Source organism: Vigna umbellata, chromosome 3 (assembly GCF_029865625.1).
Source record: "Vigna umbellata cultivar VRB3 chromosome 3, Vumbellata_1.0, whole genome shotgun sequence".
NCBI classification, from domain to species: Eukaryota; Viridiplantae; Streptophyta; class Magnoliopsida; order Fabales; family Fabaceae; genus Vigna; species Vigna umbellata.
Window position 1 is genome coordinate 9,841,822 of NC_142167.1, and position 12,976 is coordinate 9,854,797.

At 29.2% G+C, this 12,976-nt stretch overlaps 1 protein-coding gene across 1 annotated transcript; it reads left to right on the forward strand.

Annotated features, from left to right (window-relative positions):
* Positions 1 to 6,524: 6,524 nt before the first annotated feature.
* Positions 6,525 to 10,231, forward strand: LOC148201611 (cysteine-rich receptor-like protein kinase 19). The gene is made up of 7 exons (XM_088109797.1): positions 6,525 to 7,410; positions 7,664 to 7,780; positions 8,125 to 8,303; positions 8,393 to 8,603; positions 8,868 to 9,105; positions 9,265 to 9,415; positions 9,715 to 10,231. Exons 1-7 carry the CDS (start codon positions 6,594 to 6,596, stop codon positions 10,021 to 10,023), a joined length of 2,022 nt encoding a protein of 673 aa, XP_087965923.1. The 5' UTR covers positions 6,525 to 6,593; the 3' UTR covers positions 10,024 to 10,231.
* The last annotated feature ends 2,745 nt before the right edge of the window (positions 10,232 to 12,976 follow it).

Genomic DNA, 12,976 nt, shown 5'->3' on the forward strand with positions numbered 1-12,976 from the left:
TTATTAGACTTAAAAAAATATAAATATAAAATGATAAAAATGATTTAATTTAATTTTCTTATGCTCTAATGTTTGGAAGCATTTTTTTTACAAAAATTAAAATAATGAACAATTAAAATATAAGATAAATAGTTAGCTGAAGTTTCTTTCCCGTTAGCAATTTAACTTCAAATTAATGTAAACTATATTTATGAGTAGAATCAAATTTCAGAATGAATTGAAATGGAATTTAAAGTTTAGAGTGTCTACTTATAAAATGGAAAATTAAGTTTTGAAAGTCAATTAAAATTTAAAGATATTTTTTGCAACATGAATAACATCTTAATATTAATTAGGCTACACTTAAAATTTGGGGATAGATTTACAAAAAACAATATTGCCCAAATATTAATTAAGATGGAAGTAGAATTATAAAAAGAACTCGTATGATTAGTAAATAACTTTATTTCTTCATCACGTAGTTAGAGGCTTAATCTCTATTCTGTGTATATGAAAATAATTTTATTTAGTTGGAAGAGGTATTAATATTTTTTTAAAAATAGTTCACACTCTTCTTTGACCAACCAATATTATCCTAATTTCAAAGTTCAAAGTAAAATTTAAAGTTGACCTTCAACTATTATAGCTATTAACAAAGAATTAAATTATATTGTATGATTTAACAGTTGAATTTATAAATAATAACTTTAAGAAAAACAAAAGGTGAGGTGTGATGCTAATGGATCATTTACATATTCCAATTTATTGTCCTATGCTAAAAATTCAAACTACATTATTAAGCTATTATTTTATGAAAAATTAACTAATCACATTAATAATCACATTAATTACATGAGACAATGACCAAATTTAGACTTTTAAAAGTATTTGAGGGCATTGATGTTAATTGATTTTTCTATTATTGCTAATCAAACCTAAATTGAGTAATAACGAATACAATTTTAATTTATTTTACCATGAATATTGATATATTTATAATTATTAAAAATATGTAATTACTTAATATTAAGATTTGACTCAATCGTTATTTGTATCTTTGTTTACCATTTTACAACTTTAAGATAATTTTATTGATAAGTTTTTTAATTATTAATTAGCTTTTTAACTCTCAGCTGCCTTTTCAATTTTCAACTACCTTTCCAACTAATTTTAGAAAACATAGTATAAGGAGAGTTGAAATGTCTACTATAACTAAATAGTGAAACTTATGGTTTATGTATACAATTCTAAACATAATAATCACAAAACAAGACATAAAAAAATACAAAATATTTACAAATTGAGAAATAATTATAATACATGTTTTAAACACTAAGAAAAATAATAATATGAAATAATGACACCATTTATAAAGAATTATACAACTTTTCAACTTGTTTAATGCAATGATGTTTTAATATTTGCAAACTAATATTTAAAATAATTGATTAATAACATTTGTATTATTCTATATGAGGGAATACTATTATGAAGAGTTATTTATATATACATTTTTTGTTGCTATTTTAATATTGATATATGTGTATGCTGTGAGAGACATGCTTATCATTTCACACATGTACAACTTTCATTGACTTTAAACTTAATCTTTATTTTATGCACCTTTTTTCTCTCTCACGTATTATTTATTTATTTGATGTTTTTTATATATGAATTCCGAGATTCTTTTATATTTTAGAGGAAATTGATGATTTGGTTAATGCATGTCAATTTATATAATTAAATATTTTCAGTAGGAAAATGACAAATTGAACCTTTTAAACATAAAAAAGACAATGAGAGATCAACTTTGTTTAATTTTAAAAAAAGTATATATAGAGATCTGATTAGCTTTTTAATAAAAGATTACAATTACATGTTTTCTTTTATTATATTTTCTTTAACTAAATATCTTTTTAAAATTATTTAGAAGACCCTTCCAAGAGGTACTTGCCGTTAATAATGGTGCAAAATTACTAGTAAGTTTGAATCATTATTGTATTCAGTTTTTTTTTTCAAGATCTATGAAGATGTTATATTGGGAAAAGTTTATACTTAATTAGTTTTTAAATTTTTTATTTTAGAAATCTTAAAAATATTATTGAACAATAATTTCGAACTTGATAAATGTTTTTATAATTTTAATCAATAATTAAATTCATTTAATTCACAATGTACATAAAAATTCGTATCACACTTAAATTGGTTTTTTTAATTAAAATAATTTTTGGAGTTTTCAAAATTAAGTTTTTAAATATAATTATTACATGAATTGAAAGAATATTATTCAAACAAGTGAAAACACGTTAATTTTTTTTATTTTTAAATAATTGTAATTACAAATGGTAAGAAATTAGAAAATAGAGTATTAGAGTACATAAGTGTATTAAAATAATGAGACAGAGTATTTTATTATAAAATAATCTTATAATATAAATAAAACTTTCTAAACTCGGTTCATTATCTAAAATACTTTTATGTCTATAAAACACTTTTATCTTATCTTTCTCTCACTTTTCTCTACTCTTTCTCAATCCTTGATCCATTGTTTGACGATCAAAAAGTACCTAGGCGATCACGGCGTCGAGGTCCACCTATTTGCCCGATCAATTTCTTGATTTGAGCAGGTAAGTTTCGTTCCTTTTTTCTAGGTTTTCTTGAATTTGTGTTGTGCAAAGAAATTTGTCTTTGCATGAGAAGTGTGCCCTTCTTTCTTGACTCTTAGCTTAATTTAGGTTCTAAGCTTGGTTTCCTATCACCAATCGGTGATTTGTAGGTTTTTCTAGAGTTTCCTTACAGTGCAAGCTTCGTCGAGGTATTTCTTTAGTTGTGCAAATTGGATAGAGGTAAGGGAAGTTAGTTAATTGATTTCAAATGTGTGTATGCGGTGTAATTTGATGGTATGCGGAGATGAAATTGTTTGGATGTGGATGTTAATTTGACGGTTGTGATAATTTAGGTTTTGTAGTGAAATTGATGGATTTTATGATGATGAGTAGTCGATATGCATGATGAATCTGTTTGTATGTGTGTATGAGATGTTGAATTTGCACTGTTGAAGGAATTTGGTGTTGATTGAAATTGTTGAAAGAAAAGGGTAACTTTGATAGTAAAGTATTTTAGTCTAAAATGTGTCTTGAGGAAGGAAATGGTAAGAAATGGTTGGTGAATTGTTTCTGTACAATTGAGATTTAGTATGAACTCATGTTCTATCATTTAAAATGGTATAAATCTGAGTTTTGAGTGTATGATGGTGATAAGGTAGAGTTCTACTTGGGTTAGAACTCAATTTGAGGAAGTGGAGTAGTGAAAATTTGAGTTTGGGGTTCTGTGGGCAAATAGGCAGTGTGGATAGTCTTGGTAAGTCAATTGAGACTTGTTAGAGTCCCTAAGTTGCTTGGAATTGTGTCAAAAATGGTAGAATTCAATTTGAGTCTCTAAGTTGAGTTTTTGTAAGTTTTTAAATGAGATTTTGAGTCCACTTGTTTAGATTGAGGATAAAAGTGTTTAGACAACATTGATTAAGTATATTTAGGTATATAACACAATCTAGGCGAGTTAGAAGTTGGGAAAAATAGTTGAAATTGGTAAACTTGGTGTAGGTTGCGTAATTATGCAAATTTGGTGTTGCAGATTATGTAGACTCACTGAGCGAGTGGTGTCGCTCAGCGAGTGGTGGTGGAGGCTGGCTCACTATTTGATGATTCGCACATCAAGAAGGTGCGTTGAGCGACTGGTTGAGGTCTGGGAGCACTGTGAGTTTTATTCGAATAGCGAATAGGGTCGCTCAGCGAGTGACTAGGAAGTGTAGACCACTATCTGGACTTTTGCACAGCGAGCTGGGTCGATGAGCGAGTGGGTTAGAGTCTGGAGGCACTGTTTGTAGATTCGCACAAGCTGGGTCGTTGTGCGAGAACAGTCTGTAGTCGCTTAGCGAGGGTATGCGCTAAGCGACTGGTCCAGATCTCTGAGTACTCTTTCTTTTCTTGTTCTTATTCTTGATTTGTTTGAAATGTAAATGGAATTCATTGTGAATGATGTATGATTATGTATGAGTTGTATGAGCAACAAAGTCATGAGTTAAGTTTCAAAGTGGTGAAAGTAAGTTCCAAAGCAAATCCTCTTGGTGAGGTTCAAGTATGTTTAGAATGAATGCAAGACCTCAGTCTTGGGGGTTATCCTGAAACTCCAAAGGTCTTTCATTCTCACATAGAGATGATTGATCCATGTAGTGAGGAGTAGCAAGAGGTCTTAGTCTTGAAAGTTTCTAGTATGCTTCAAGGCCCGGAACAGACTAAGCTTATGAGTGTGGTAGGGTGAAACCCATTGACAATGTCTTTGCAAAGCAGTAGAAGCCACCCTGAATGCACAACCCGTCATAACTCGACAATCATTCTAAGTCTGGATGGTCAAAGTCAGTGTAGTGTCATGCATAAAGTGTTTTGTGATGGAATGACTATGTATGATTGTATGAATGTAGTTAATAATATAATGATTATTGTTTTATTTAAACTAACTTACCCTGTTGTTTGTGCTTGTGTTTTATATGTGTTGTATTCTTTCTTTTGCAATGATCATCCTGTGGGTGTGAGCAGAGAGAGATGGCGTTTCCCTAGAGCAAGCGTTAGATGGAGACGATGCGGCTTTATAGATTTGTTAGATCTATAGTGTATATAGTTTTGTACTAGGCGCGCTGTTTATAAAATTTAAATTCTATGGTTATTTTAGATAATTGTAAAGTTTATACTTATATTATAATTTCTAACTATTGTATCATATTAGATATGTGATAACTCTTCTATATAGTTCATTACTATATTTTTGAGATGTTACACAAATAATTATAAAATAAATAATTTATATACTTTTTTATTATTAAATATTCTTTATTATAAATAATTATTTGAATTAAAAAATAATTATTAAAAAGATAAAATAATAAAATATTAGTTTTAATTTATAACACATGTAAATTTATACCAATAGTTATTTAAAGGATAAAAATAGTAATGTAATTATTTTTATTTAAAATAACGATTAATTAAGATATAAAATTGAAAAAAGTATGTACAAAAAAAAATGTTACAGATAAATAAAAAATAAAGTAATTAATTAATTTTTATATTTTAACAATAATAATTTATAAATAATATTTGAATATTTAATTAAAAAATATTTATTAATTTTTAGATAATTTATTAACAAAAGTTAATTTACATTGTTATCAAATAATCACACAAACTAATGCATTATTCTCCTTATTTCTTTAAAAGGTGAATTGAATGACATATTTTTTTGAAAAAAGTACGAATGACACGACGTAGCATTTGGTTTATCCTATTTCATAAATAAACCTTTCCAACACTCTATACTCTATTATGTTGTAATTAAGTTTGACTTATAATTCCATCCTAACATGACAATTTTTACATTCATTTAAAATATAATATACAAATAAAATAATTATAAAAAAATAAATTTTTATATTTTAAAAAAGTATATATATATATATATATATCATATAAATATAAAATTTTATATATATCAAAATATTATATCTCTTGTAAGATTGAGACAAATTTATAATTTGGTTATTTTTCCTTGATCTTAGCCAAATTATACTTTAATCATTTATTTTTCTTTTATGTCTCATTCAGTATACTCCTAATCTGCCAGAAAAAATTAAAATAAAAAAATTATAAATTATAAAGTGTTTGGATCATCAATCCAAAGACATATACTTTCAACATTTATGAATATCTTAACCAAACATGATGAAGACATTGGATGGTGTATTACCTCAATTATTTGTATGCCAAACATGGTTTTAACTTTATCAGAGGTACCAATGTTGACCATGATTATGTTTTTAATATTAAACTATTTGTTCATTGGTTATAAACACCAACCCTCTGCTATTTGATTTTTCAATCTCACAAATTTCTATCTTATCTGGCTAAGCCTCACCAACGCGCTTCCAAATATGAACCAAACTAGACGAAATTCAAAAATGAACATAAGAATAAGATTTTATTAAATAATACTTTTACACTCTGTCTAATAATCTTACATTATTTAAAAAGTTGATATTTAAAACAGTTTAAACATTATTTTTTATATTTTTTGAAATACTTTTTAAGAATAAAATTGTACGGAATGCTAAGTTCCAAAACAGATAAATTTTCTATTGTTATTTTTTTATTTGTTTTTAAAATATAAATTGTGATTAGTATAAAATGATATAAATTTTATGATTAATATTAAATAATATTACTCTTAATGTATTAAGAGTGATTTTTATTATTTTGACTTTTACCAGTGTGAATGTAATAAAAATATAAAAAACATAAAATATAATAAAAATTCAATTGAAAATACATAAATTATAAAATTTGATACTTAATTAAGCCCGAACAATTTCTATAAAGTTAATTTAGTATTAACCAATTTTTGAATTTTTCTAATACTATATGGGTTTCACACTTTGCGTTTTGGAGGGTCAAAAAGTTGATGCTACAAGCTAAGAACATGAAAATGAGCAAATGTCAAACGGTTGACAAATTGATGATGTATAACTTCGAAATCTAGGCCTCTGAAGCACTCCTCACATAATTATGCTGATGATACACAGTGGTGATTGCAGCAAAAGAAGAATGATCTATCAGTGGTTATTCATCATCAAACTGGTATACCTCGTTGTTTGCTTTGTTGCTGCTCAGAACAGCAGCAACTCACAGCAACCACTTGATTATAGATATGCTTGTTTGGACCAATCTTCTGCTCCTCCCTCTGCTTCTTACCAAACCAACCTCGACAATTTGTTCACTTCCCTCTCATCTGATTCTGCTACCAGCAATGGTTTTGGGAATAGAACTTCAGGTGTTAATCAAGACATGGTTTATGGACTCTACCTTTGCCGTGGTGATGTGAACACCAGCCTTTGCAACACTTGTGTCCAAAACTCTAGCATCTTGCTCATGCAGCACTGCCCCAACAATGCCTCTGCTATTCTCTGGTATCCCTATTGTCTTCTGAGGTACTCAAACCAGAATTTCTTTGGAAATCTCACCCTTACGCCAAGGATTCCCATGTTTGATGCCACGCAGAATTCTACTAGTGCTGGAGAGTTTGACAGTGATGCTCAGGTTTTGATGAATGGTTTGATACAAATAGGGTCAGAGGCATCCTTGAAGTTTGGAACACATATGTTCAACATAAATGGCACTCAGAGAAGGTATGGTTGGGTGCAGTGCAGCAGAGACATTACAGCTGAGGAATGCAGAACATGTTTGAGCAATATGCTTGAGGATGTTGACAATTGCTGTCAGGAGAAGAAGGTGTGGCGTATCTTTTCTCCAAGTTGTATAGTTATGTATGAAACTCAGCCTTTCTTTTTGAATGGTACTGATTCTGCACCACCACCTCAGCAAGGTATGAGTTCAGTTTTTTTCACCTTCATTCTGAGACATTCATTTGCTACGGTTTATAAGATCAGTGAAAATTCATTCCCCTAAATTTGGATTGATGGTTAAAGTGTTGTCTTGTCACAGATTTCAAAATTCATACCCCTTGCTCCCCAACAACTTGGGCTAGTTTGATCCTGAGTTTTTATAAGGCCTGAAATAAAAATATTCACTTCTCATCATTTTACACGTTAAACTTTCTTTTTCTCTAGATAATGCAGCCACAGATGGGAATAACAGAAGGTGGTGGCCTATAGTAATCATTGTCATAGCTGGAATTGTAGTACTAGCTCTATTGGCTATCAGCATATACTACTGCTACTTGAAAAGGAAAAAAGGTAAGCATAAAGAACGTTGGATAAACCTCTTCAGAAACTCTTGTAGGAGAAGAAAATTGATATAAGAAATATGAGATAAAGCTTTTCCGCAAACTAGAATTAGTTTATGTACATATGTTAAACTAATTTGTAAAAGCTTTCTCCTGTTAACTACTCCAAAAAAAGTTGATGTTTAACTTATTTATAAGCTAATTTTAGTCTGTGGAAAAGATTTTTGATTTCTTATTTTCTTCTTTTGCAAGTGTTTCTAGAAATAAAGTCCAATCATATCATAACTCTAAAAGTGTTCTCTCAGCCAAGGCTATCTATCAATTCCTGTTTGTCTGATAATTTCATCTTTGCAGACAAACAAACTATACAAGAGGAGGGACTAAAGTCAATATTTTCACAAGAACAAACAGAAAAGGAGGAGAGTATGAACACTGACCTTCCTATGATACCTCTGAGTACTATTCTAAAATGTACAAACAATTTTTCTGATGAACAAAAACTGGGGAAAGGTGGATTTGGACCTGTCTATAAGGTAGTGAATTTGGATATCAGACATGATGTATATTTGTTTGGTTTCTCCACTTGCAACATTCTTACTTATACATTTGAAATATATTCTAGGGTATATTACCAGATGGAAGACAAATTGCTGTTAAAAGGCTTTCGAAAACATCAGTTCAAGGTGGGGAGGAATTCAAGAATGAAGTAATATTGATTGCTAAATTGCAGCATCGCAACCTTGTGAGACTGTTGGCTGGCTGCATTGAGCAAAATGAAAAGCTGCTAGTCTATGAATTCATGTCAAATTCAAGCCTTGATTTCCACCTATTTGGTATGACTCCAAAACAATGACCCAGTTGTTCATTATTTCATTTCTCATCGTTGAAATAAATCAGCAATTTGGCAGAAGATCTTGATATATATTCCGATATAAATTTCTGAGTTTGATTACATATAATAGAAGTTAGTTCATGCACAAACACCAACACAACATTTTGCTACCTAGTTCATATTTGCTGTGGATGTAGTCATATTTCTCACTTTGAATGGCATGTTTTTGAATATTGTGATCATATTTCTTAGAATTGCGTTTCAGATACCAAGAAGGGTGTCCATCTGGATTGGAAAAATCGATTAAACATTATAAATGGGATTGCAAAAGGGCTTTTATATCTACATGAAGACTCAAGATTAAGGGTTATTCACAGAGACCTGAAAGCTAGCAACATTTTGCTAGATCATGAAATGAATCCTAAAATCTCAGACTTTGGATTGGCAAGAACATTTGGAGGAGACCAGAGGCAGGCCAACACAATTAGAGTTGTTGGAACATAGTATGAACCATTCTCCTTCTTTCAATTGTGTACCAAATTCTTCACATGAATATGTAACTATGAATTGCCACATAGCATCACAATTCATTTTCTAGCCTTCTCCTCTTGCTGAATTTACATGATATTGATAAAGCTTACCGTTACATTGATTTTGAGCAGTGGATACATGGCTCCAGAGTATGCTATGGAAGGTTTGTTTTCAGTGAAGTCAGATGTTTTCAGCTTTGGTGTTCTTTTGCTAGAGATCATCAGTGGAAAAATGAGCAGTAAATTCTATCAGTCAGACAAAGGCCAAAGCCTTCTCGTATATGTATGTTTCCAACTTATGTTTATGTTCAAATATCTTCATGGTACATGCACATGATATGCTTTTACTCCCAAAATGTTTGTTGTCACCTACTCTAGCATAAGACAAATGTTTTGTGTTGGTTTTACCTGTGTTTTAAGTCTTAAAGCTTCCTTATATATCCATTATTAGAAGAGTACTAATAATACTTTTGCTCTTGGTTGAAACAAATTCATTCATAGAATTTCTCTATTGTTTAACCTTATGTTCTCTTCATTTTCTTCAAGTGGTTCTATCTAAATCATCTGCATTTACTATCGTAGGCATGGAACCTCTGGTGTGAAAGCAAAGGGTTGGAATTGATGGATCCATCAATAGAAAAATCAAGTGTACACAGTGAAGTTGTGAAGTGTATGCACATTGGACTGTTGTGTGTGCAAGAAGATGCAGCAGATAGACCAACAATGTCAAGTGTTGTTCATATGCTTGCAAGTGACACAATGAGTCTTCCCTGCCCCACACGCCCTGCATTTTCTGTTGGAAGAGCAGCCATTGAAAGAGAATCTTCATCAAACACTTCTATGCATTACTCTCTCAATGAAATAACAGTCTCTGAAGTGATACCAAGGTGATGAATCGTAATAGATAGGTTGCAAGAAATGTGTATAATCAAGTTTTTGGAACACACAGAAAAGTAATACATGACATGATTCTTTGGCTGGTGTATAAAAGTGATTGAGTTTTCAGGAGTTGTATTATAATACAATACTTTTATGATACTAATAATTAGTTTCATGTATGTATGAAATATTTTTCATAATTAACTTAAAAATGCCTCTATCTTTGCTTTGTTTAATGTATTTCTCTTCTTTTATGCATTTATTTCCTCTCGTTGGTTAGAACATATATTATCAAATTTTACAACACAATATTTTACTTTTATCCAACAAAATATTGAGTATAGAAATATTACTCAGTGATGAACAAAATATAAATAACATAAAAAGGAATAAAAAGAAATATTCGAATAGAACAAGAAAACGTTGATTCCACCCCTTCATCCAACTTCTTCAAAATAGTCGAAAACGCTTCCTCAGATTCCCCATTCTGTTCATAATCATTAATCATCGTATTCCATGAAACAACATTCCTGCCACTCATCCCCTTAAACACCAACCTTGCATTCTTCACACACCCACATTTGAAGTACATGTCCAGCATCGCTGCCCCAATATTAACCATAGACTCAAACCCAACTCTGAAAGCATAACCGTGATTTTTTTCTTATATAACATGGTTTTATTTTTAATTTACGAATAGCATAATGTAGCTAATATTTACGTGAATAACACGGTTTTGTAACAGTTCAAAATTAGGTTTAAGAGGGAAATCGGATTCTAACTTTTTATTTCAAAATTTTCACAAAAAATATGTTAGAATTCGATTTCTTAAAAATCTAATTTTGATTTTATTCTTTAATAATTTCTACAAAAATATATATTAAAAATCTTAAACGATTTTCAAAAATCGTTTAAAGCTTCAACGCTTTTCCAAAAACTTGTGAAAAAGTTAAAAAGTTTTCAAAAACTGCTTAAACGTTTCAAAAACCATCGAAAATATATTAACTATTAACATATTTTTAAAATTTTACTTTTAATTTAAAATTAATAAATAATTCATTTATTTTAATATTATTTAATATGTTATACCATCTTAAATCAAATTTTACATTATTATTAATCTTATTATATTTTTTTTTATTTTTAGTTTTATTATTACTATTATAATTTTAATAATAATTATTAAAATAATAACATATATTAAATTATATTAAAATAATTTAAATATGTTTTAAATTTTATAATAAAATTAATTTAAGAAAATTGTAAATTAAAAAATATTATATTAAAATATTAAAATAAGTTCATTATTACTTAAAATTTAAATAAAAAAACAAAAATTTTACAATATTATTATTATAAGAAATTTTTCAAAAACCGTTTAACATTTTTCTAAAATTAAAATTAATAAATAAATAATTTATTTTATTATTTTAATATGATTTAATATTTTATAATATATTGAATAACATTTTATATTATTATTATTATAATTATTTTATTATTACTACTTTTAGTTTTATTATTGTAAGAACCTATAAAATAGAGTATTATAGTAGATAGGTGTATTAAAATAATGAGACCGAATATTTTATTATAAAATAATCTTATGATATAAATAGAACTTTCTAAAGCTCGATTCATTATGTAAAATACTTTTATGTCTCTAAAACATTATTCTCTTCTCTTTCTCTCATTTCTCTCTAACTTTTCTTATTCTTGAAGTATTTGTTCGACAATCAGGAGGTGTCTAGGCGATCCTAGCGTCAAGGGCTATCATTCTAACCGATCAATTTCGTGATTTGAGTCGGTAAATTTCGTTTCCTTTTTCTTAGTGATTTCTTTACTCTTCATGCAACGAAATTCTGTTTGCATGTGTCAAGTAGTCATTTCCTTTAATTCTTGACTCCATTTAGGTTCTAAGGTTGATTTTCTATCACCAATCAGTGATTTGTAGATTTGTCTAAAGTTTCATTGTGGTACAAGCTTCGGTTGGGGTATTTCTTTAGTTGTGCAAATTGGATAGAGGTAAGAGAAGTTAGTTAATTACTTTCAAATGTATGTATGTTGTGTAATTTGATGGTGTGTGGAGACAAAATTGTTTGGATGTCAATGTTAATTTGGTGTTTGTGATAATTTAGGTATTGTAGTGAAATTGATGGATTTTATGATGATGAGTAGTTAATATGAATGATGAATTTGTTTGTATGTGTGTATGAGATGTTGAAATTGACGACACTGTTGAAGTGATTTGGTGTTAATTGAAATTGTTGAAAGAAAAGGGTAACTTTGATAGTAGAGTATTTTGGTCTAGAAATGTGTTCTTGATGGAGAAAATGGTAAGAAATGGTTAGTGAATTGTTTATGTACAGTTGAGATTGAGTATGAGTTGAGTTATGTTATGTTATAGCATCTAAAATGGTTGAAATATGTTCTAAGAGGGTGTGGTGTTGTATAGGAATAGTTTACATTACTTTAGGACTTGTTTTGAAGAAGTGTAGTAGTGAAAACTTGAATTTTGAGTTCTGTGTGCAAATGGTTAGTTTGGAGAGTAGTGGTAAGTCATTTGGAACTTATTAGAGCCTCTAAATTAATTAAAATTATGCTACAAATGGTAGAATTCAATTTCACTCTCTAAGTTGAGTTTTTGTAAGTTTTTAGGTGAGATCTTGAGATCAATTTGTTTAGGTTGTGGTTAAAATGGTTTAGACACCCTTGGTGGAGTATAATTAGGTGTATAAAATAATCTAGGATGGTTAGAAGTTGGGAAAGTTGTTTCCTTTTAGTCAAGTTGGTGCATGTTGCAAATTTTGCAGTTTTCATGTTGTAGAATTATGCAGACTCGTTGAGCGAGAGGAGTCGCTCAGCGAGAAGGTTGAGAGTCTGTATCACTGTCTGAACTTTCGCACAGCAAATTAGGTCACTTAGTGAGAGGTTGGGGTCTGGTACCACTGAGAGATTTATT

What these genes read in the sequence shown, in the direction of transcription:
- LOC148201611 (XM_088109797.1), top strand. Translation starts at nt 6,594, where the DNA reads ATGCTGATGATACACAGTGGTGATTGCAGCAAAAGAAGAATGATCTAT. An exon ending in TGCACCACCACCTCAGCAAG is followed by an intron (nt 7,411 to 7,663) that starts GTATGAGTTCAG and finishes TAGATAATGCAG; the next exon opens with CCACAGATGGGAATAACAGA. An exon ending in GATTTGGACCTGTCTATAAG is followed by an intron (nt 8,304 to 8,392) that starts GTAGTGAATTTG and finishes AATATATTCTAG; the next exon opens with GGTATATTACCAGATGGAAG.